The sequence below is a fragment of the Cetorhinus maximus genome, chromosome 4 (assembly GCF_964194155.1).
Source record: "Cetorhinus maximus chromosome 4, sCetMax3.hap1.1, whole genome shotgun sequence".
NCBI classification, from domain to species: Eukaryota; Metazoa; Chordata; class Chondrichthyes; order Lamniformes; family Cetorhinidae; genus Cetorhinus; species Cetorhinus maximus.
In genome coordinates, this window is record NC_135882.1 from 139,014,755 (window position 1) to 139,039,662 (window position 24,908).

At 46.2% G+C, this 24,908-nt stretch overlaps 1 protein-coding gene across 3 annotated transcripts in view; it reads right to left on the reverse strand.

Annotated features, from left to right (window-relative positions):
- Positions 1 to 24,908, reverse strand: part of LOC144679939 (corticotropin-releasing factor receptor 2-like) — a 305,817-nt gene that overhangs the window by 100,628 nt on the left and 180,281 nt on the right. For all 3 annotated transcript variants that reach the window (XM_078540927.1, XM_078540924.1, XM_078540926.1), the window contains one exon: positions 18,048 to 18,133. In XM_078540927.1, coding sequence (XP_078397053.1) covers positions 18,048 to 18,133 — 86 coding nt within the window. The remainder of the gene's footprint in view (positions 1 to 18,047; positions 18,134 to 24,908) is intronic.

Genomic DNA, 24,908 nt, shown 5'->3' on the forward strand with positions numbered 1-24,908 from the left:
TACTTGTTGGTAGAGGACAGTAGCTCTCTCCAGTTTCTTAAAGCCCCCCCAGCAGCACATCCAAGGAGCCATCACTGAAACGAGATGTAGCTTTTGTCCTAAGATGAAAGCAAAATACTGCGGATGCTGGAAATCTGAAATAAAAACAAAAGATGATGGAAAAACTCAGTAGGTCTGACAGCATCTGTCGAAAGAGAAACAGAGTTAACGTTTTGAGCTAAAGAGAAGTAGAAATGTGATGGATTTTATACTGTTTAAGAGGGGTTGGAACAGGTGGAGCAAGAGAGAAGGTCGGGGATAGGCGGGAGCTAAGGAAAGATTGACAAAGATGTCATGGACAGAAGGCAAAGGGAGTGTTAATGATCATGGTGAAGACTAAAGAAGGTGCTGATAGTGGCATAAAGGTAAGAGAAGAATGTGTTAATAGCAGAACAAGGGTCAGCGCTCTGTGAAAGCAAAACATAGAAACCAGTGACAGGTGGCCCTGTGGGGTGGGGGGGTTTGTGGGGGGTGGTGGTATTGGGGGAAAATGATGTAAAAACTGAATAAATAGATAAAAATAAATAAATAAAATTAAAAATTAAAATTAAGAAAAACAACTAATGGATTAACAAAGGAGTAAAGATAGAGGATAGAGCTCATGGTCTGAAGTTGTTGAACTCAATATTAAGTCCGGAAGGCTGTAAAGTACCTAATTGGAAGATGAGGTGTTGTTCCTCCAGTTTGTGTTGGGCTTCACTGGAACAGTGAAAACATGTGGCTGTATGTACCCGCATGGGCTCCAGTTATGCCTGTCTTTTTGTGGGGTATGTGGAACATTCCTTGTTCCAGTCCTGCTCAGGTCCCCTCCCACAACATTTTTTTTACATTGGTGCCACTTCATGCTCTTGTCTGGACCTGGAAAAATTTATTGATTTTGCTTCCAATTTCCACCCCTCTCTCACCTTCACATGGTCCATCTCTGACACTTCCCTTCCCTTCCTTAACCTCTCTGTCTCCAGTTCTGGTGATAGACTGTCTACCAATATTCATTACAAGCAGCTACCTCAATTACAGCTCCTCACACCCTGCTTCAAGTAAGGACTCCATCACATTTTCTCAGTTCCTTTGACTTAATCGCATCTGTTCCGATGATGCTACCAGCCAAAATGGCACTTCTGGCATGTCTTCCTTTTTCCTTAACCGAGGGTTTCTCCCCACTGTGGTTGACAGGACCCTCAACCGTGTTTGACCCATCTCCCGCGCCTCTGCCCTCACACTTCCCCCCCCCCCCTCGCAGAACCAAGATAGGGTCCCCCTTGTCCTCGCTTTTCACTCCACCAGCCTCCACATTCAAAGGATCATCCTCCGCCATTTCCGCCAACTTCAGCATGATGCCACCACCAAACACATCTTCCCCTCACCCGCCCCCCCCCCCCCCATCGACATTCTGTAGGGACTGTTCCCTCTGCGCACCCTGGTCCACTCCTCCATCACCCCTCGCTCCTCATCCCCTTCCCACGGCACCTTTCCAAGCGATCGCAAAGGGTGCAACACCTGTCCCTTCATCTCCCCCCTCCTCACTGTCCACGGCCCCAAACACTTCACCTCCTTCAATTTGGTCTACTGTATTTCCTGCTTCCAATGCAGTCTCCTCCACATTAGGGAGACTAAACGCAGACTGGGTTACTGCTTTGCAGGACGCCTTTGCTCAGTCCACATGACCCAGACCTCCCTGTCGCTTCCATTTCAACACACCATCTTGCTCTCATGTCCACATGTCCATCCTTGGCCTGCTGCAATGTTCCAGTGAAGCCCAGTGCAAACTGGAGGAACAGCACCTCATTTTCCGACTAAGCACTTTGCAGCCTTCCGGACTTAACATTGAGTTCAACAACCTCAGACCATGAACTCTCTCCTCCATCTTTACACCTTTTTAAATCCATTTTTAAAATTTTAATTTTAATTTTATTTATTTATTTTATTTACTCATTTTTTAAACCCTTTTTACCCAATACCTTCTCCCCTCCTCCACCCACACGGCTATCTGTCACTGGTTTCTATGCTGTGCTTTCACAGAGCGCTGACCCTTGTTCTGCTATTAACACATTCTACTCTTATCTTTATGCCACTATCAGCACCTTCTTTAGTCATCACCATGAGCGTTAACACTCCCTTTGTCTTGTGTCCATGACATCTTTGTCAATCTCTCCTTAGCTCCCTGGCCTTCTTTATTGATCCACCAATTGGATTTAAAAAGTGGTAAAGATAGAGGAGAGAGTTCATGGTCTGAAGTTGTTGAACTTGTTGTTAAGTCCGGAAGGCTGCAAAGTGCCTAATTGGGAGATGAGGTGTTGTTCCTCCAGCTTGCATTAGGCTTCACTGGGACAACAAAACAGTGTGGCTATGGGCAACTTGGGCCCCAGTTATGCCTGTCTTTTTGTGGGGTACGTGGAACATTTCTTGTTCCAGTCCTACTCAGGCCCCCTCCCACAACTTTTTTTTAAATAGGTGCCACATCATGCTCTCGTCTGGACTTGGAAAAATTTACCGATTTTGCTTCCAATTTCCAACTCCTCGTAAACAGAATAAAATCCATCACATTTCTAAGTCTCTTTAGCTCTGAAAAAGAGTCATACGGACTCGAAATGTTAACTCTGTTTCTCTTTTCACGGACGCTGCCAGACCTGCTGAGTTTTTCCACCATTTTTTGTTTTTATGTAGTTATTGTCCCTCTGGGATCCAATCTATCACTTTCTCTTTTCTTCCCAACTCCAAACTCCTTCAACTTGACTATTTGGAGTGTCCCTTTAAACTCTGGAATTCAGATCAAGTCATGTGGACCCACATCATGCCTGCTTCTGCTGACTGAACGGGAAACTCAGAGGTAAATTATAATGAGGTGGCTGAGTTTAAAAGCCACTGGCAGATGCCTGCACTTACTCCTTGGTTTCCTGCGTGCGACTGGACACTCCACCAGCCCCTAACCCAGCACATTGTTAAATTAAAATCATGCTCTATGTTTCTTCATCAACATCTTATTCAAAAGACTTCAGCTCCTATAAACAACACCCCTTTTGTAGTTGACTGGAGTCCCACTCATTCCCTCTGTGGGACTCAGACCCTCAGTCTTCTGGATCAATTAAGCCAAACTGACTTTGAAATAAAGTAATTTCTTGTGCTACCATGAATGTTTACACACAGGAAGCCATTGTGTCTGTCCCAATACTTTGCTGCGGCAATCCAAAACTAATTCCAAAAGAATTATAGAAGTGAAACACCTTAAACTAACACACTATGCTAAGCATGGATTATTTTTCGCCATTAAAAAAGAAAATTAATGACTATTGATGTTTCTCCACAATGAGCTGAGGTGATAATAATTAGAGGAAAAATTATCATGAATAGGAACAAAGGAACCGAAGCTAGCCAATCAACCATCAAGTTTGCCCCCCAACTTGTATTTATGGTAGCCATTTATCTTTTGAATCCTATTCCACTATTCATTTCCCCATACAATGTACTAGTTATACATTAGGCAAATATCTTAATGCATTGGTGCATGTTACATTGAAGCATTGTAAGAGATTCAGGTAGGAGTACTCCAAATGGGCCATTTGTCCCACCCTTCCAACCTTGCGCCAGGTCACCTTGATATATTTCTAACCACGGAACTTAACTCATCTCTTTCTGAGCTTAATCTTAGCTCGTTATTTGACCATGGTTTAAGTTCATACTTGACAAAAGAATGAACTTGCAATGTATAGTGCCATTGTAACCTCAGGAATGTCTCAAAGCACTTTACAGTCAATAAATTATTTATGAAGCGTAGCCATTGTTGTAATTTAGGATACAAAGCACAGTGCCGGTGCTTAGCTGCAGCAGTGGGAATACCAACATATGATGCACGATTCAGGCCTAGCTAACCAGATGTGATAAAAATGCAATGTTCTCTTTTTCAGTTTGATTCATTACAATGAAAAACTCAGTCAAGCAGGTAATGAAATGTATAGCAATGGGCAAACACTAATTCTGCTTTTTGGTGATGCTACACTGCCTGATCTGTGCATGGGCTTGGGGTGTGATATTTAGAAAAACTGTCCAAACAACTCCCTGAAGTGTTCCCTGATTCGAAGCTTAAAATGGCATAACTTAGGTCATAATTCTGAAATCACATCACTGTCACTTTCCTTTGTCTAACATAGATTATTTGTTTCAGAATATTCCCTTGTTGCTTATCCTATAAATTTTCTGATGTTCCCATGACTTTGTCTCTCATTTTTTCTCCTCCCTTATTCTTTTCTCCTTTCCTAATTCTTCATTCTTTGCTTCCCTCTCTCTTCTTTGGCCAATCCTCTACCTTTTGCTCTGTACACCCCATTCCTTCTGCTTTTCCTTATGCCAATCCTCTCCTTTTTGTTCCTCATACCCCTTTCCCTCTTCCCTCCTTAGACTATTTCTTTGTTCACAACGCTCCTTTCTCTCTCGCTTTTCCTTTATATTTTCTCCTTTTTGTTCTCTGCACTACTTTCTCTTCCTTTCATCTTCTTCCTAATCCATTCTCCCCTTTACAATTCCCGCTTCTCTTTTCACTCTTCTCTTCTCTTTTCTGACTCTGTAGACTGGACGTTCCCTCTGGGGGCAGGAAACAGGAGTCCAAACTGTTTTCGCATCCTGAACTCGGCCCTGGAAAATGGCGGTGGCGGCAAATAGTCACTCTTTGGGATTTTCATAGAGGAACCCCATTAACTGGCACAGCGACAGGTTCCCTGTTCAATTAATGGTGGCAGGCAGACTCTCAAAGTTGGAGGGTCAATCAGAAGCCTTCCAGCTTGGGAGGAGCAGCAACTTGCAAAGGATGGTAAGTAACTGAGAGCCTACTTCAACGTTTTCAAAATTTTAATGAGAAAACAGATACAGCAGCCAGACCACCATGGGGGGAGGAATCCCTCCACGGAGTAGCTTTCGGCTGCACCTGCACCCAGGCGGGCAGGGAGGGCCTCTTTGGAGTGCTTGTCCCTGGCCTGCCACTGGGTACCCACCTCCAGGCAGTTAAGCTGCACCCCTCCGCCATTTTGGAAAACTGGAGGCCGATCTAAAAATTCCAGTTGGCCTCTTTTAATTTCTGTTAACAAGGCTCTTAATGATTCTTATCTGCTACCTGCCTCACGGGGGCTGGTAGCCTTGCCAGCCCCAAATGCATCTCCTCTAAAATGGCTAGTGCCATGAATGGCATTGGGAAACTATCATGCCGATCGGCACCGTTATACTTGGGTCCCGTCCGTCTCAATTCCTGACCTCAGCAGGGCCTGAAAATTTAGCCCTGTGTTTCTCTTCTTACTTTCCATTTTCTTTTATTATCTTCTATTTTCCATTTTCCTCAGTCCAATTTTTGTGAGAAGTATTTTTTTGTCGGGTAGACTTATTGAAATTGCAAATGTGTTTTCTCTGAATGTGTTTCAATTTTCTTTCTAAATATGGGGCTTTTTGCCTATCCTGTCTTTGTCTACCCAACTTGCCAGAACCCATTACTGATTAGCCTATTGTATCTCAGTGAGGGAAACAAAGCAGAAAGAATCTGCTGGAGGCTGATATCCAGTCTGTATCTGCAAAGTACTGAGGTGCTTCTATAAACAAGCTCTTTAAGCACAATGCTGGGTCAGCGCAGCAACAATGATATATTTTTAGGCACAACTCCTAGAGTAAAATAAAGAGGATGTGTCCATCAGTTTTCTATGCTTCTGATGCTGTCAAAACCATATTTTCTTAGAAATCGAGAGAAAAAAGTGTCATCAAGCTTTATAATAACATGTTCTTCCCCCTTTCCCCCACTCGAACTACAATACATATTCATTGTAACTAGATGGGGTAGACTTTGGACTCATTGCCCAAGCATAAATCTGATGATGCAGATCCAGTATAGAAACTGATCTCATTTCCAGTGAAAGCAATAAAATCAAGCTGGCCAGTTTGGTGCCCAGGGGCAAGTTAAGAATCTACACCTATATCGTTAATATAGTACACAAAACATATTCAGTTATATTCAGGTAAGGGTCCATTTGGGCGAAAGTCTTCACCTTCAGTCCGGCTGACATCCAGAATTCATTAGGCATCACAGGAAAACGCCACCTATTCACGATTTCCTTAAACGCGTTAGATTAAATAGTTATGGTCCTGGACAAACAACTCAGAAGTTGGGGAGTGGGAAAATGGCGAAACTGAATTTAATAAACCTGTTGATTTGTGGGCAGGCAGCAGAAACAGTGACCATGAAAGATTATTAGTTTGACGTAAAACAATGGGTTCACTAATGTCCCTCAGGAAAGGGGACCTAAACTTGTGCCTGGCCTACATGTAATTCTGGCCCCACAATTGATGGTTGCCTCCTAATGCCTTCTGAAATGGTCTAGAAATCGACCCCATTATAAAAGACAGTTTTTCGCCTTGTCTTATCTCTTTCTGGATTAATACAAATGAAGCTAACGAGCAGGCATAGAGGTTGAACACACACCTTTAAATGAGACTTGTTGCTTCAGTTTACATGTGCTGACTGTGTAAGAGAACCGAATCTCATGATATTGCAACAATTCCTTTGATGATATACATATTAGCATAAACATATATTTAAACGACTATATTTAGAATATTAACACATACACTATCACAACAGTTCTTGTGGTTAAAAGTGATGGATTACTTTTCAAGTGAAATCACGATTGTTACATGCATAAACAAATCACGTCACAGAAACAGCAGCTGAATGAATAAATGACCAGTTATTCTATTCCTGGCCCTGCTGTTTGAGGGCTGAATATTAGTCATAATGCTGCATCGTGTTCTATGGGATTATTTACATCTAGCTGACCAGTTAGATTGCATCTTAGCTTGGCATCGCAACTTAAAAAGAGCAACTCTACCAACACAGTTCTGCCTTAGTGACAAGAGTATCAGTATCAGCCTAGAGTAAAACTTAAACCAATGATCCTTGTTGAGTCAGAGGTAAGCTTGCCACTAATTAGGCCAAGATGATACTTAGGGGGATCAGGTGAGGAAATGGTCAGAACATATGAACTTACAAATTAGGAGTAGGAGTCGGCCATTTGGCCCCTCAAGCCTGCTCCATCATTCAATAAAATCACGACTGGTCTGATTGTAACCTCAACTCCACATACCCTGATAACCTTTCACCCCTTTGCTAATCAAGAATTTATCTACCTCTGCCTTAAAAATATTCAAAGACTCTGCTTCCACTGCCTTTTGATGAATAGGGTTTCAAAGACTCTCGACCCTCTGAGAGAAAAGATTTCTCCTCATCTATGTCTTAAATGGACGACCCCTTATTTTTAAACAGTGAGCCCTAGTTCTATTAGCCTAGTAAACCTAGGGATTAGTCTCGTAAATCTTCTCTGAACTGCTTCCAATGCATTTACATCCTTCTTTAAATAAGGAGTCCAATACTGTACACAGTACTCCAGATGTGGTCTCACCAATGCCTGGTATAACTGAAGCATAGCCTCCCTACTTTTGTATTCAATTCCCCTCACAATAAACAATAAATTCTATTAGCTTTCATAATTACTTGCTGTACCTGCATCCTATGCGATTCATGTACCAGGACACCCAGATCCCTCTGCATCTCAGAGCTCTGCAATTCCTCACCATTTAGATAAGTTTCCTTTTTTCTTATTCTGCCTGCCAAAGTGGACAATTTTACATTTTCCCACATTATACTCCATTTGCCAAATCTTTGCCCACTCCCTGAACCTATGTATGTCCTCTTGTAGCCTCCTTATGTCCTCTTCACAACTTACTTTCCTACCTATCTTTGTGTCATCCGTAAAATTAGCAATCGTCCTTTCTATTGCTCAGCAGCCACTCCAAGGAAAATGAGGTCAAGATTGGTCCTGACCTGTTTTGATGTATTGGGGAAACATGCACATTGTTATCCCTGAAGAGCCACTAATGACCCCCTGTGGGCTGCACAGACCAAATTCAAAGAGACCTATGCAAAGGCCATCTGCACTTCATAAGCTAGACTGGTCAACTGAAGTCTGATCATCTGCTAAGTCAAAGGACCTCGCAACCTTCCTTTCAATTCTTAATAGTTGAGGCATTTAACACTTTCGGGGACCCAGACGAGACATCCTTTGTGAAAGACAGTATGGAGAGCTGCGAGTCATGTGACACAGGCCCCTGGCTTGTGGAGCCAGTAATAGTGCCTTGCTTAACTGCGAAGTCTCAGTCTACTTTTTTACCATCTAACTAGCAGCCTCACAGACAAGGGGCTTTGTTCCAGGTTGGACACCTAGACCCATCCACACTGCTTCTACTGGAAATTCTATAGCATGCTTACAAGACTGATATGTGCATATCTCATCATGGGAAGTCAACCCCACCAGAAACAGGAATTATATTGCATCGGTTTTCAGCCCACCGACCTCCGTGAAAGGCTACCTCATTGGACTTTGATTCTGGACTCTGGAACCACATGAAACAATATTTATTTTCTCTGTGGTCTCTGCACTGTAAATCTTTATTTTCTCCAATCCTCTTTTACGGTATGAATGCAAAGGAGGCAATGTTGTGACCCTCCCACGTTTTGAGTGCATGCAAATAAACTAACCCTTTGAGTTCATCCCATCTCAAGTTTGCTGTGGTATTATTAATAGAAAATTAGATTACACCAAAACCAAGGGATTGGGAAATATGCCACTGCTTATAAAGGGGGAAGCAAATCAAAAACTTTCTGTTTACGGAGAGGTGGTGAGAGGAGAAATTAGTACCGTTTAAATTAATCCGCTCCTGTCCGTAACACAATATTGAATATTCAGAAACAATAACAAAGTCATGCTGCTAAGATTGGAACTTACAGGAAAATGTACAGAAAAGTTCATCAGTCTTATGTAGTAAGCTTGGCGGAAGCTAATGAGAGATGGCAACGAGAGCAAACAAAAGTTTCCTTGAGCAACTCAATAATCCAGATGTCAATTAATCTTAATAATACTTGGTGGTAAAGTATCAGTGGCATTAATGATAGCCATACAGTTGTAACTCTACAGTCACAAAGTCCTATCAAATAGAATAGCTTCCACTGATTTTCTGGGGTTATAAAAATGGCAAAGCACTCACTTTTTCAAATTCATTATATCCTACATGTATAAGTAGGATACTTATGTTAAGATGAAACTATAAGATAAAAAATAATAGAATATAATTTAAAGTCCACAGAAATAGTGTCAAAAGCTATTAACATTGTTGCTCCCAGGACTGACGATCTGCTGAGGTTATTAAAAGAGAGCCAGAGAATTTCAGATCAACATTTTTAGAAACAAGAAAAGGCTAATAAGATCCTCCCTTTTGCATTGGTCCATCCCCCTATCCTTCTTCCTATCAAACTCCTTAATCCTTTTTTCTCTCCAGAAACACATACAAGCATCTCCCGAACCTAGTATTGCTGTCAACTTCAAATCTTCTATCTGAAAAATGACCAAAAGGACTTGCACTTATGTAGGGCCTTTTACATCCTTAGGACATACCAAATGTTTCTTACCTTTTACTTACCCGACCTGTAGGGTGCAGTGGATCTGATACTGGGGTTGATGCCAAAGGAAGGGATGTCAATTAGTTGGGTTGCCAATCAGAGACCTAGTGGTGGGGAGGATCGGGAAGCTGGTGATGGGTGAGTAACCATGGTCAGGGAGAATCAGAGGGCTGTTGTTGTTGGGGTGTGTGATTACGTCACTGTCTCCCCAGTAATTCACCAAATCCTTGCTGCAATTCCGAACGCTCAGGAAACCCACTTGATGGAATTAAAGTTGAAGAATTGAATGGTAATCGAGCTTGCAGCCTCAATATCATATTTAAAGTTTCAGCCCTCCTCCTTATGCTAGCCCACCTTCTGGCCTCAGTGAAAGGCGGAAGTGGACAGGTTGGATCTGGGATTGGGTAATAGATTTTTTCAGATGTTAACCCTTCCTACCTGACCCAAACCTGCTTTATTTTTAGCCCTTAGAAACATGGGGCAGAATTTTCCCGTTGGTGATTTGGGGGCGGGGCCCACTCACCAACAGGAAAATGACACGGGATGATATCAGGCAGAACTCCTGACGTCACCACACCCCATTTAAATTTTCAGGTAGGTGGGGATGCAGCAAAATCAGCTGTGCGCCCGCCGACCTGTCAATGGCCAATTGAGGCCATTGACAGAGTCATTAAACTAATTAATGGACTTGCCAGTCCAACCTTAAGGTTGGTGGGCAGGCCAGGAGCCCTGGCGGGAATTAGAAAAAGCATGAAACCTCATCCACGGGCGGGATGAGGTTTCATGTAGGGTTTTAAAAAATTTTATTAAAGCTTTTAAAAAAATTATGCACACGTCCCAACTCATGTGACAGTGTCACATGAGGGGACATGTCAGGGAATTTATTTTTTCTATTTTTAATATTTTTGACAGTTGAGGCTATCTCCCTGAGGCAGCGCTTACCCTCAGGGAGATGAGTGCACTCTTTTATGCGCATGCGTGAAAGAGTGCACTCTCAGGTTTAGGGATTTCCCCCCGCCCGCACAGGGAGCGCAAAGCGTCACACTGGGCGGGCCTTTATTGGCCTGCCAACGTAAAATGGTACCGCGCCCCCTTATTGGGGGCGCCAATCAGAGGCTCGCCTGTGCACGCCAGCACTTCAACTTCACCCCCGACGGGGGGAAAATCCTGCCCATGTGTGGGATTTTATGCGGCGGTGTGAGCCCAACCCTACAGCTTAAAAGTTATTGGTGAGCCTGAAGCCCCAATCAAATGGCTGGCAGCTTTCTGGTCCCAGCAGCACTGGGAACATTGGCCACTTCTGGAACTGTATCCGGTCCCCAAGGTGATCATTGCTGGACACAGACACCCAGGTAAGTTGTGGGGTGGCATGGTTTCACTGGGACCAGTCTGGCAGGCCCTGACAATGAGCTAGGGGTGTGGTTTCAGGGAGCACAGAGTGGGAGAGGGAGTATTGTGGTGAGGAGGGCACCTTCATTGTGCACAGGGTGTCCAAACAGGAGGGTCATGCCACCCCCCTGCTCTCCCCAGTCCAAGGCTACCAGGTAAAATACCAGGTAAAATACCGGCCATTAATTGGTCACTTCAGGGCCACAGTTGGCCCAGGATCAGGTTACCCACCTGATGCCTCCCGCTCCACAGGTAAAATACCAGCAGAATCAGGTAGATGATGGGCATAGCATCCCTCTCCATGCCACCTGATTTTATGCTCCCCCACTGCCATTCTACTCTCAGGGAGAGGGGCATGTAAAATTTCACCCTATATTACAGATAGTAACCAATATAATTAATAGAGTATTTGATGCTGCATGTGTTCAGGTGAACAAGCATGGATTTGTTCAAGGCTGCGTCTATCTCATTTTTAATAACTATTTAACGAACTCTTTAGACTAAAGTCCGTTCTTCACATTATTTCTGTTCTGACCCATATCATTTCAACATTAAGCACATCATGGAACCCCAGATATGTTAGGTGTTAAAGAGCCTCCAAAGTGGCCAACATGGTGCCATGAGGTAAAACATCGGTTTAACCTACATTTCACCCAAGATGTCATCTTAGTAAAGGAGTTGAAGCTCGTGCCAGGAATGGTTGTCCAGGGGATTGTTAAGAAGCTGATCGCCACTTACATTGTCTGCTAGTGCTGATTAAGCACCATTATAGTCGATAGTACTTGAAGCAGCTAACATTGACCATCCTACTAACATTGAAAAATCACTGGCGGTGAACAAGTTATTGCGGAGATTTTCAGCACAACCTAAGAGTACTTAAGAATACTTCTACTCTTCATTTGCTGCTCAATGTTTGAAAAGGAGTTTTGAAATGAATCAGGGGACATTTTGGGACACTTCGTCAAGACTTCACCAACGCTCTATGCACACCTGTTCTGGAAATCCTCTGAGGACTTCTATTAAAAAGAATAAATGCTGTGCTACCCTTATTGGAAACATTATAGGAATTAACAGGAAAAAGGGAATGCTTGGATGACAGCATCTTGCGAGAGGTCCTCTTTGATCTGCACTGGGTATGGGAAGAGGATATGAGGCCAGGGGGAGCAGCTGCTGCAGGAGAGAGTGACAGGACAATGAGGCAGATTCCTTCCCCACTGCGAGTACAGGACATTTGCCTTCCTCTGGATCTCTTCCACCAGGTGCCACATCCAAGAACATGTGTTTTCATTTGGTCGCTGAGCCATCTGGAAATGTTTCCATTTACCAGCAGCACATTTCATGCCTTCAGTGAAGGTGAATGTGTGGAGCTCACATATATTGTTCCACAAAAGTTGTGCCTGATCAGCACTTGAGTACTAAACCTGCAGGTGTCTTATTTAGCACCTTTATGCATTCAAATTCTGGAAATCTGAAATTCAGATGAAAACTATGTGCAGAAATCAGACTTTCAAACAGTATGGCCAGAATTTTACGTTCAGCATGCGGGCATGCGGAGACGCCCGAGCGTAATATGACGCGCGATGACGTCGGGCACGCATCCCGATGTCATCGCGCACTCGCGCGATATTTCGGTCGGCTGGCGCGCGCCGGAGCAGTTGCGTGCCTGTCGATAATTGAAAGGTCTGTGCAGGCCATTAACAAGCTACTTAACTTGAAATTTACGCTGCCCATCCAAACCAATGGTTGGCGGGCAGGCAAAAAGGCCAAGCGGCCTTTACATTTTTTAGGAAACCTCATCCATGAGCGGGATGAGGTTTCCTAAAGCTAATACAAATTAAATAAACACTTTATTTTGAGATTAAAAACATGTCCTATCTCATGCAACACAATCACATGAGGGGCCATGTTTCATTAAATTTTTATTGTCTTTATTAATTTTTTAAAAAAGTGTTTCAGTCTCCCTGAGGCAGCTCCGTGCCTCAGGGAGATTGAAGTGCTCTTTCGGGCGCAGGCGCGATCTGCACGCAAGACCTGGGTCTCCCTCCTACCCCCACCCACACAGGCAGCGCTCAGCGCTGCTGCTCACGATCCACGCAGGGCGGGCCTTAATTGGCCCGTCCGCCTGAAATCGCGGTGCAGAGCCGATCGCGGGTGGCGGTCGGCTTCCTGACTGCCTCGCCTGCTTTCGCCAAGACCGCCTGACGAGGGAAAAATTCTGACCCGTGTCTTATTAGCACTGCACCCATTTAGTTCCTGTTTTCAACTTTTGTGAGATCATTGAACAGCAGGTATGTCTCACATTTGCGACGCTCAAGGGACTTTATCTCAGACATACACCAACACATACACCTAATTCACGGAAGCAAGAAAGCTTAAAAGCCCGAACAGTATTTCTCAAAAGTTCAGCTTTTCTTTTGGTTGACAGACCTATTCATGATAGACTGACATCTTCAGATAGATTTAATTTAGAAAATAATATTTGGGATACAATATCTGAGTAATTTGAGACATGACATGTAGCAAGTGCAGCAGGCCTGGGAGGAAGGTTTACAAAGCCCTCCACAACTGAGGCAAGTTGTCTCATGTCAAGTTTGGATCAGTAGAATAATTGATCGAGATTGATTACAATGATTAGTCAACAGCTCCATTATCATTGTATCATGCAACAGCTAGAATGGCAGAAGGCAAACAAGATGGACCTTGGTCTTTTTTTGTCTGGCAATTCCTAGTTTCTGTAAATGACCTTCAAACGCAGCCCTTCTGCAAAGAGAGGTGGAAAAGCTGGTGCGGGGGGTTTTGGTGGGGGTGGCATTGAATTCCTCTTCAGTCAGTTCAAGTGTGGAATAGTTAAAGGTTGGGAGAGGGACACCCAACCCCCTCCTTTGTTATAGGTGTTGGTACATGGCCTGCAGGTAATCTGGAGAATAAAATGACAAGAGGGATATGCACCCGTTCACATAAACACAGGACAGAGTCATCGCAGATTTGCACTATGTGCGGTAGCTGGCAGGTAAAATGACGTTTTATCCATCGACTACAATGGCGGCTTTTCGTGCCGTATTGCCCCAAACCCACCACATTAATTAAGCATTCCTGGGAAACACGCCGTTTCCATGGCGGGCGGGCTGTCATTCACCCGCCATCTCATCACCTCACCGCTTCATCACACTGGGCGCTATATTTAAAGTCCAGCCATGTGCACATTTCTCAGAGCTTCCAGCCCACGACTGCTGAGTGGAAGACGGGATGGCCCCGAAAGGCAAAATGACTGCAGCCCCCAGGTTTAGTGACGCGTCCCTTGAGCGCCTTTTGGATGCCCTCCATGATGTCCTCTACCCCTGCTCTGGCCGCAGGGGGGGCAGTGGCATAATCCAGCCAGCATGGGAGGTGGTGGCAGCGGTGGTCAGTGCCATTGACCTGCAAAAGAGGACAGCCACCCTGTGCCACTACAGGATGAATGGTCTCATCCGTTCCACCAGGGTAACTCACTCTTCTCATCACTCTCAACTCACACACTCACAAACCCATCACACATCCACAGGGATCTCACACTTCAAGGGACAACACCACTAACTCCCATACACACCCTCACATCTCCATCAGGCTCATATCCTCTGGAGCTTGCATCTCATCCTGTCCATGTCTCCGCTCACCACACAAACATTCCATGCAGTGCCATGCACCCTGCTCACACTCTCTCCATCTGTTCCCATGCAGGAGAAGCTGGCTCACAACAGCAGGCAGAGGGTCAGACTGGGTGTGGAGTGGCCCACATTAGGCCCCTCGCTCACTTTGAGGAGCCATCATGCTGACTGGTGCAGAAATGGATCCTGCCTGCAGTGATAGTGAGGTCGGCGGCGAACACCCATGTGAGGATCCTACACCACATCATCCCTCCCTCAACGCAACTGTGAGTGCTCTCTCTCCTGCTTTTGACTCTGCTGCCATGCACTAATTATCTCTACTTTGGTTCACTGGGAGCTCTGCCAAGCGACTGACACCCTCAGTAAGCCAGTCCCTCAGCTCCATCCACATCCTCACCTCCAGCCAAGAGGACATCTCCTCCAATGAAGAGCTGGAAATAAGCAGCCTGGAAGACCCATCATAACGCTTAACCACACCCCCAACCAGCACAGAGACATACACCTCGGTGGGACCTAGATCTAGAGCAGGCTCGGGTTCACAATCTAGTGGTCACCGCACAGACATGTGTCCGTAGCAGGAGGAGGCAGGATTGGCCAAGCTCACTGGCACTCAGGGTTGTGGCTGGTAGGTTGCCAAGGGGAGGTGGAAGGTGATGCCGGGGGGTGGTCAACGGTGATGGGAGGGAGGAAATGGGTGACTGGGGGAGGGGAAAAGACACGGGAGCTTATGGAAAATCAAATCAAGACCATGCTGTCCAAATCGAGAGTCGTGGTGGGGGAGATCAGGTGCTGTATGGGAGTATGATCATTGGGTGGGCGGAGATGCAGGTCAGCTCAGATGGACGACTGAAAGTGAACCCCAGCAGGCAGCATTGAAAATGCTCAGGACATTGAAGTGAGTGTGACATGGGAAGGATCCGCATGCGTGGGACATTGCTTACACGAGGCTCTGAGAGGCTCTGCCACACACACGCTTCTTCCTCCAGAATCACTCATTGGCCAGCTGCTCCCCCGTGGTGACAAGGGATGAGGTTGAGAGGGTCACAGGCAAAGGAGACTTGGAGGGAGAGGACAGCCTCTGAGATTACTGAGTGGATGACCCAGGGGTGTCCAGCTGCCTCTCCTCCTCCCTTTGGGTGCCTGGGGGCCCCAGTCTGACTCATTTAGGGGAATCAGACATCTGAGGGGTCCGAGTCAGATGACGAGCCTCTGGATTAGGCCTTCCAACTCATCCTAGAGAGTCAGCAGAAGGCGAGGGAACATCATGCAGAGCTGCTCAGAGTACTCAGCAGAGTGGCACGCGAGTTGGAGGAGTGCGTCCGCCTGCTCTCTGATGAAGTGGTGCCCACATGTGTATGTATGGAGGTCTCCATGGGGAAGATGGCGGATGCCATGGAGACCCTGGTCCAGCAGAACTTGGAGATGCGTGCAAACCTGCACTTCATCGCAGGAGCCATGGGTGAGTTCCTGCAGTGGCAGCGCGAGAGGGAAAAGGGGCACCTCGAATTCCCTGCAGGTGCTCCTTCCACTAAATGAGTCAGGCCAGGGCCCTCGGGCACCCAAAGGGAAGAGGAGTGGCAGCTGGAAATCCCTGGGTCATCCACTCAGAGGCTGTCCTCTCCCTCTGAGTCCCCTTTGTCTGTGAGCCCCTTAACCTCATCCTCTGTCACTGCTGAGGGAGCAGCTGGCCAACGAGTGATTCTGGAGGAAGTGTGTGTGTGTGGCAGGGCCTCTGAGAGCCTCGTGTAAACACTGTCCCACGCATACGGATCCTTCCCATGTCACACTCACCTCAATGTCCTGAGCATTTTAAATGCTGCCCGCTGGGGTTTGCTTTCAGTTGTCTATCTGAGCTGCGCTGCATCTCCGACCCCCCAACGATCACACTCCCTGATCTCCCCCATCACAACTTTCAATTTGGACAACATGGTCTTGATTTGATTTTCCATAAGCTCTCCCATCTTTTCCCCTCCCCCAGTCACCCATTTCCTTTCCCCCCATCATCGTTGACCCCCCCACCCACCTTCCACCTTCCCTCAGTAACCTACCAGTCACAACCTTTTTACTTCCGGGATGTGCAGGTGAACATGCACCTTTGCTTCCTTTGCAAAAATCTCACCCCATTCACATTCACCTCCCCAACCTCCTCCTTCCCATCCCCAGGCTTCGTGTCTGCCTCTGAGTCCCACCAATCACCCTTGCCATCCCTTCTACCGCTACTGTCGAACCCTCACCCTCCCACCCTACCCCCTTACTCTGTCCTCGGTCATTCTCGCCATTCCCTTGTACCATGCCCACCCTCAGTTCACTCCCCAGGAGGTAGTCATGGATCCATCAGACCCCTCCCTTGCATGTTCACCTGGACATTCTCCCCTCTGGACTTCTCCCTCCCTGGAACCCCTACCCCACTCTGGACCCTTTCCTCCCTGGAACCCCTACCCCATTCTGGACTCCTCCCCCCTGGAACCCCTACCTCCCCCTTAGTCCTCCCAACCCCCCCACCCCCCACCCCACCCCCACCCCCTCCGATCCCCAGATTCCCCACCCACTTAGACCATCCCCTTCTTGACTCCCTCAGACACCCTTCCTTCTTCTCCCACCCTTGGTCCTTTTCCCATCCTGATTGCTTCCTCCAGCCTTACTTACCTCTTCCTCCTGCCTCACTTCTTCCTCCAGCTTTACTCCTTCCCCATTCCGATCCCTTCCTCCAGCCTTACTTCTTCCTCCACCCTACTCCCTCACCTCTCCACAATCCTTCCTCCCCTTGGACTCCCTGGCACCCCCCCCCCACCCCAACCTTATCCCCCCCGACACCTGCATTCTCCTCCCCCAACCTCACCTCCCGACCCCGTCATTCCCCTCTTCCCTACCTCACCACACCCCCAACACCTCATCCCCTCCCAGTCGACCCTAGACCTTCCTCTCTCACCCCCTCAACCACCATAAGTTGTGAGCATCAATGGTGACTTTCCAACTTCCATGAGCTGCTTCGTAGCAGAGCCATGTCCATGAGAATTCAGCCAGCATGCCATGAATGTTCTTCCAGTGTGCCATTGCTGTCAGGCTCCAGCATTTCTGCTCCTTGGATGTCTGCGATGTGAGCAAGACCTTGGGGATAAGTCCCAACTTCTGAATGTCACAGTTGTGAAGACATGTTCTACACCGACGTGTTTTCCCATCGACGTGGGCGGACAATCCAGCGACGAGGAATTAGCCCAGAGGCCTGGCCTTATAATGATATGCTAATGTATTACAATGAGGTTCCCAATGTCCGATGGGGGGAAACACAGCCTGCCATGGACGGGCTGAGCCGATGATTGCAAACTGGTTTTACAATGTTGTGAAACCAATTTTGGCCTTCTCACCGTATTGTCTGCTCACGCCACTGAACACACCCGAACACAGACGATTCCGCCCACAGACACAAATGGATTGAGATAAAAGTCAGTGCTACAATTACCAATGCCATTTTATATTGGGTAGACCAGACTAACCTTTTCGCCTAAGATGGGCTCACAGTGGGAGTAATTGATTCGAGGTGCCCATGTTCCATTTCCAGTGCACTCTCTGTATACGCTTCCTGTAAAAGCAAAAGAAACCTTAGTGGGAACAAATTGGTTGCAAAGCAAAAATGGATTCTTTATGATAGATTAACTGTTTTTGTGAAAATTTTAAAGTTTTGAAGTGTAATCACTGTTGTATTGTAAGAAACAGAGCAGCAAACTTGTAAATAGGAGGCTCCCACAAATAGCAATAAAATAAATCACCAGATCATCTGTTTTAGATATCAGTTGAGGGATTAATGTTGGTCAAAACAGCAAGGAGAAGCCCCATTGTCTTCTTCAATGGGATCTTTTATGTCCAACTGAGAGGCCTTGGTTTAATGTCTCAACCGAAAGTTGGCATCTTTGACAGTGCAGCACTCCTTTGGTCCTACGGTAAAGTGGCAGCCAAGGATAGGTGCTCAAGGTCTGGACTGGGGTTTGAAACCAAAACCTTCACATCTACAACTGAACAAAGGCTGACACTACTACCTGGTTGCCTAATCAGTGTATAATTCATTCAGAAAAATTTGGGCATTAGCGAATCGGAACCCCTTTCTCACGCCCCTCAAGCTTTCTTTCCATAAAAGAATTAGGAGTGTGAAAGAGGTGACCAATTCGCTAAACCAACCCATTTCACACTGGTACCCAAAACAAATTTATACTCCATCTTCTCTTCCATTCTTTCCCTGGACCCTAATCCTTCTCTTAGGTCTCCCAGTCTGAACTTGTTTACTTTGTAAGTGATCAAATAGATAGCGGTAACAAAAGAATCATATTTCTTAATTTTTCTAAAAAGCAAAGTAGAAATCTTGAGCGAAACAGGATTTTCATCCTGGCATTACATTTCTCCAAGAATGTGTGTTTAACAGAATTAAACTGTTCCTATTTCTTGCAGTAGACTGCCCTGCTGATCACTGCACTTTACAGATGTTAAATTACTTCATGCTTCGAGAACATTTCAAACCTTACTGCATTGGAGCAGTGTGACAGTACATTGAAGAAACGTTGACTCCTCCTGAGTGTTAAAGAGTCATGGGCAGCTGAGGTAAAATGATTGGCATCAGCATGTTATAGCTTGGAAGATTTTCACAGGTTTCTCTTTGTAGCAACATGGCAAACAACTGTACAAAGATCACAAATGGGGTCATTTTTAATTTCACTACCTGGGTACTAACAACAGATTGAATCACCTGCCCTTTATAGAATCTGCTTAATTTTAGTTCCATTGGTGGAATTGGGTAGGTACTTTAATGGTCCAATTGCCCCTAACTTCGAAATTCAGCCAGGTTTCTCACCCTTGATTGTCATCCAACATCTCCCTCTAGAGAGAGTTAATCTCAGGATAGGACAGGAGTAGATTCCGGTGTGGATGCTGACGCTTACCATCAAGGCTCACTTATGGTGAGTTGCCATTTGGATGTCATACTATCAGCCGGCAGCTTTGGAGCTGCCAGCCCATCAGTAAGCAGGCAGAGAGAAAAAAATGACTCTCCACCTAAATGGGGGAAAATGTCATAGCGTTCCTATAAACTCAGTCTGCTAGTAAAGGTATAAAACATGGTAATAGATCAGTGGAGCACTTCACAGTGCATCAAACGCAATGGCTGTAGGCTATATCTGTCAATGTACACAACCTGTACAGCTCTACAAGGTCCCACTTCAGTGACCCATGTGCAATTAAATACAATTTTCTATTGAATAAGACTTTCAGTCATCCATAATGTCAAATAAGCTTTGCTGAATTTGTGTCAAAGTTAAACTTAAATTCTATTTTTTCCTTAGCTGATGATGGACAGCCAGTCATTGTTTCATTGAAGGTACTGCACATGGCCATTGGAGAATAATTTAGGGGGAGTGGTTGCAATTAAAGGGGTTCAATTGTTACAGCCTCCCTGGGTGTGGGTGTGTGGTCGGGCCCGGTGGGGGGGTGGGGGTTATTCAAACATTAAAAACTGTCAGTATGCTGTGCAGTGGTACCTGCACCTTGATTAACGTGTTGCCTAAAATTCTAGCAGCAGAGAGACTGACAGCTGAGGTTATTGGTAACTAGGCTACAAAAAGAGTCCAGTGCCAGATGCTTATTGTTTGGGTTCACAACATTCAAACCAGCAATTTCAGATGCGGTAGCGACAGCTGCCCAGTGGTCTGGGAACTGTTGCCTGTGTGAGTTAGTGGGTTGTATTTTATGCCCCCCCACCCCCTGTTTACAGAGGGGGGTGGCGTGAGGGAAACATAAAATACAAGGGATGCCCAGCCCACCACTTTCCTGCCCACCCCCAAGTTGTCCCCGGTATGGCAGCCAGCCTGCTATATTTAAATAAATAATGAAAGATCAATTGAGTTTGTTACCAAGCCAATTGGCAAGGATTTTAAGCTGCCCGCACCATGGGCTGAATTTTGCCGTCGGCAAGCAGGGGGCGGGACCCGCTCGCCAACGCACAAAATGATGCAGGATGACGTTGGAGGGAACCCCCGACGTCATCCTGCCCCATTTAAATTTTCAGGAAGGCGGGGGCTCAGCAAAATCAGCTGCGGGCCCGCCAACCTGTCAATGGCCAATTGAGGCCATTGACAGGATCATTTAAACAATTAAAGGACCTGCCCGTCTAACCTTAAGGTTGCTGGGCAGGCCAGGAGCCCCGGCGGGCAATAGAAAAAACATGAAACCTCATCCATCAGCAAGATATTTCATGTAGGGTTTAAAAGAGTTTAATAAAGTTTTTGTGAAATTTATTAACATGTCCCATCTCGTGTGACATTGTCACATGAGGGGGACATGTTAAGGATTTTTTTTTCTCTATTTTTAATGTTTGTACAACTGTCAGCGATCTCCCTGAGGCAGCACTTAGCCTCAGGGAGATGTACGCTCTTTGGTGCGCATGCGGGAAAGAGTGCACTCTGTCATATGGAGAATCCACCCCCCTGCCCGCACAGGAAGCGCATAGCACTTCCCGCCGGACGTCACGCTGGGCGGGACTTAATTGGCCTGCCCACTTCTCCGGCGGGGATCAGCTCCCTGCCCACCGGAGATTGGGCCGGACCCGCCAGCCCGGTAGGCAGAAAATTCTGCCCAATAATACAGTTGATGTGGCAGGTGGTTGAAATTGGGTATTATGTTTTTTGAGACCAGGTTGAAAAAGGGCGGGAAGGGAGGCCATATCATTTGGGAGGTACCCTGTGCGCAGTAGGAGTGTCCCCACCACAGCCCCCCACCCCCTTCAATGATGTCAACACGCCCCACCCTTCTTTCCTCACTGCCTGCCCTCCAAAACCTGGCCCTTCACCCCCCCCTCTTTCCCCCTTTCTGGGCTGGATCCTTGACCACCCTAAAAGCCCAGGACTTAGCTGTCTCCAGCAGCCATCAGTATCCCTCCTGCTCCTCCTTGCAGTCCCGGCAGCACCCTTTACTGAGCTCTGACGCTGCCAGGACTGATGGAGCTGCCGGCCAATCAGATCGGCTGGCAGCTCTTGAGGGCAGCACTTCCTCCCACTGAGGGATGGAAGTCCCACCCTCAGCTGGTTTAGCCCACCCTCAGCGTGTTATGGCTGCAAGGCCGGCTTCCTTCCAGGGTGGGGGAGAGAGGATGCCCAATTAATCCACTTCCCCATAAAATCTAGCCAAGTGTTGTCGAGGGGAGCAGGAAGGGGTTCAAAATTACTTTGAAAAAATGGCTACTTTTAGTGTTTTTAACAGTAAAGTTTAACACAACTCACTCTGACAGGAAACTGACAGGATCAGGTCATATTGCGCCCTGCCCAAATTTATGTTTTAATAAAGTCATACCTTAATGCCCAGCAACGCTCTGATTTACAAGAAAGCAAGCAAGGAGAGAAGGAAGATTTGCATTTATATAGTGGCCGGGATTCTCGTGCCCGCTGGCGTTGGGCGTGTTGGGTGGTGTGAGCGGACAATGTGGTGATAAGGCCAAAAATCAGTTTCACAACATTGTGAAGCCAGTTTGCGATAGTCCACTCGGCCCGCTGATGGTGGGCTGCGTTTCCCGCCATCGAACGTCAGGAACCTCATTGTAATACACCAGCATATCATTAAAAGGCCAGCCCGCCGGACTCATCACCTCCACTGGATCATCCGCCCACATTGGCAGGAAAACACGCTGACGTGTTTCACAAGGCGTGCACTTGGCAGGATGAACTTCGTTCAGGACTTCAGGGTTTGTTTGACAACCTTCCTTCGGGCAGCACTCGCAGTCATCAGCGACGTGCTTCACAGGCAGCACCATGTCACTTGTAGGTGGGTGACGGGCAGGTCTCTACCTACCAGGTCAGCCATATGTGGGTGGCTTTTCAATGGCTGCAGGGCTAGGGCTTGCTCGGGGAAGGGGGAGAAGTGGACTCAGACAAGGGAAGAGGCTGCAGGACTAGCATTGTATTGTGGAAGGAGGGTAACCCAGGGTGTATTTGGGGACACATGTTGATCTGTGCAAGATGGTGAGGGCTGAGGAGGCAGTCTCCAGAGGACATGAGGCCAGATGGATCTGTGAGGGTTTGTGTGAGAATGGGTGGTAGTGTCCCTTGAGCTGGCAGTGAGTGACGTGCCAGCGAATGTGTGATGGGCTCGAGTGTGTGAGTTTAGAGTGATGAGATGGTTGCCTTACCCTGGCGGCACAGACGAGATCATTCATCCTCTACCTGCATTGGATGGCCAACCTCTTCTGTGCAGCATTGACACTAACCTCACTGCCATCGCATACCAAGCCAGAGTGGTAATGTTCTTGCCTCTCCTGCAGCCAGAGTAGGGGTAGAGGACATCACAGTGGGCCTCCACACTGTCCAAAAGGTGCTCGAGGACTAGTCTTTTTGCAGCAGCCCTGGGCTGGAAGCACTGAGAGCGGCTGTACTTTAAACGTAGTGCCTGGTGTGATGAAGCGGCGAGATGACGGTCTGGCAAGCGAATCAGAGCCCGTGTGCCATGGAAATGGCATGTATCCCAGGAATGCATAATTAATGCGGCGGGTTTGAGACGATATGGCGTGAAAAGCCACCATTGCAGCCAGTGGGTAAGGTGTTGATTTTCCCGCCCGCCACCGCACTTAAGTAAATCTGGGATAATTCTGCCCAGTGTCTTTCCTGGCCACTGGGCGTCTCAAAGGGCTTTACAGACCATGAAGTACTTATGAAGTGTGGTCACTGTTGTTATGTAGGAAACACAGCAGCCAGTTTGCACACAACAAACCCCCACAAACAGCAATGTGATAATGATCGGAAAATCTGTTTTTTATAATGTTAAGGGATAAATTTTTGCCCAGGACAAGCGGGGATAACTCCTCTGTTCTTTCAAATAGCGTGATAGATTCTTTTACATCCATCCATGCAAGCAGATAGCGCCTGGGTTTAATATTTCATCCAAAAGATGGTATTTCCAGCAGTGCAACACTCCCTCACTTCTGCACTGGAGTGTCAGATTTTTGTGCTCAGGCCCTAAAGTGGGATTTGAACCTGAAATCATGTGGCTTAGAGGTGAGCATGCTACCAACTGAGGACACCGACACACAGAAAAGCTTGTATTTATATGCTGGCCTTATTATATTTCATACTTGGATGTGCACTGAGTATTGTTATGTAGGAAAAAGCAAGCAGCTAATGCGTACACAGCAAGACCCCACAAACAGAACTGAACTGAAAAATCAGCTAAGATGTCTCTTTGATGGTGTTGATGAAGGGTTGGATGACAACCAGGAAAATAGGAAAACCTCTTGCTCTCCTTCCAACACTGTGTTTAGTATCCACCACAACAGGTTGACAAGGCCTAAGTTTATGTCTCATTTAAAAACCACCAGCTTTTTGGCAATGTAGTGTTCCTTCAGCTGTGCACTGGAGTATTAAACTATGTACTTAAGTCCTAAATCAAAACACACAAGTACAAAAAGAAATAGATTATGGGTCTAATCATGTTCACCCTGCCTTTAGCGAGTGCAACCTTATGCACTACCCGCCCTCAACCAGTACTAATGTTAAATTCTTCCGGAGAAAACCTGGACCAATTTCAAGAACAACACTAGCAAATTCCTCCTTGGCTACTTGAGGCAATCGTTATTAAAGTTTCCTGAGCTTTTGCTTCCACTATTCTAACCCATGCCTTAACTCTTTGTATTAAGAAAAAAAAATCCCGATATAAATCTTAATTTTTCCTTTAATTATTCTAAGCCCATTTCCCCTTGTCTTACTTTAGTAACATAATTTAAAATACTATTTCAGATTTACCTTTCTTATTCCCTTAACTATCATTTATCTATATAAGGTCAGCTCTGAGATGCATCTTTTAAAGGCATCTTTTAAACATGTTTTTCCAGTCTTTCCTTACAACTCAGACCTCAAATACTAGGGATCAGCCCGGTATGTAAAATTCAATCATACTCTGGAGATTTGACTTCTTCATCCTTAGGAGTTTAAAATAAGCTAGAAAGCATCCATAAGATGACAAGTGGGGCTTAATTGGCAAAAGGAAAGGACTAAATGGTCTTTCCTTCTTCCAACAGTTGCCTTTACCTTCAGTTTCCCTAAGGCACCTTGACTAAATGACATTCTTCCGTGTGGGTCCAGGCAGAAAAGGATAAAGTTTACAAAAGTTGTCCTTCTGATGCAGGGCCTCACCCGAGTGATTATCAGGAAATCTTGGGCATGTTCTTCAAAATACCCAGTTCGTTAATTTTAATGGACAGAAAATTGCAGCGCTCTCATGCGTGAGTCCTGATACACGGGGCTCCAAGCCAGAAGCGCGCAATCAGAAAATTTACCCTCGAGTGTTGGCAGGTTAACTGATCTTGGATGTCAACACACGCACACACACAC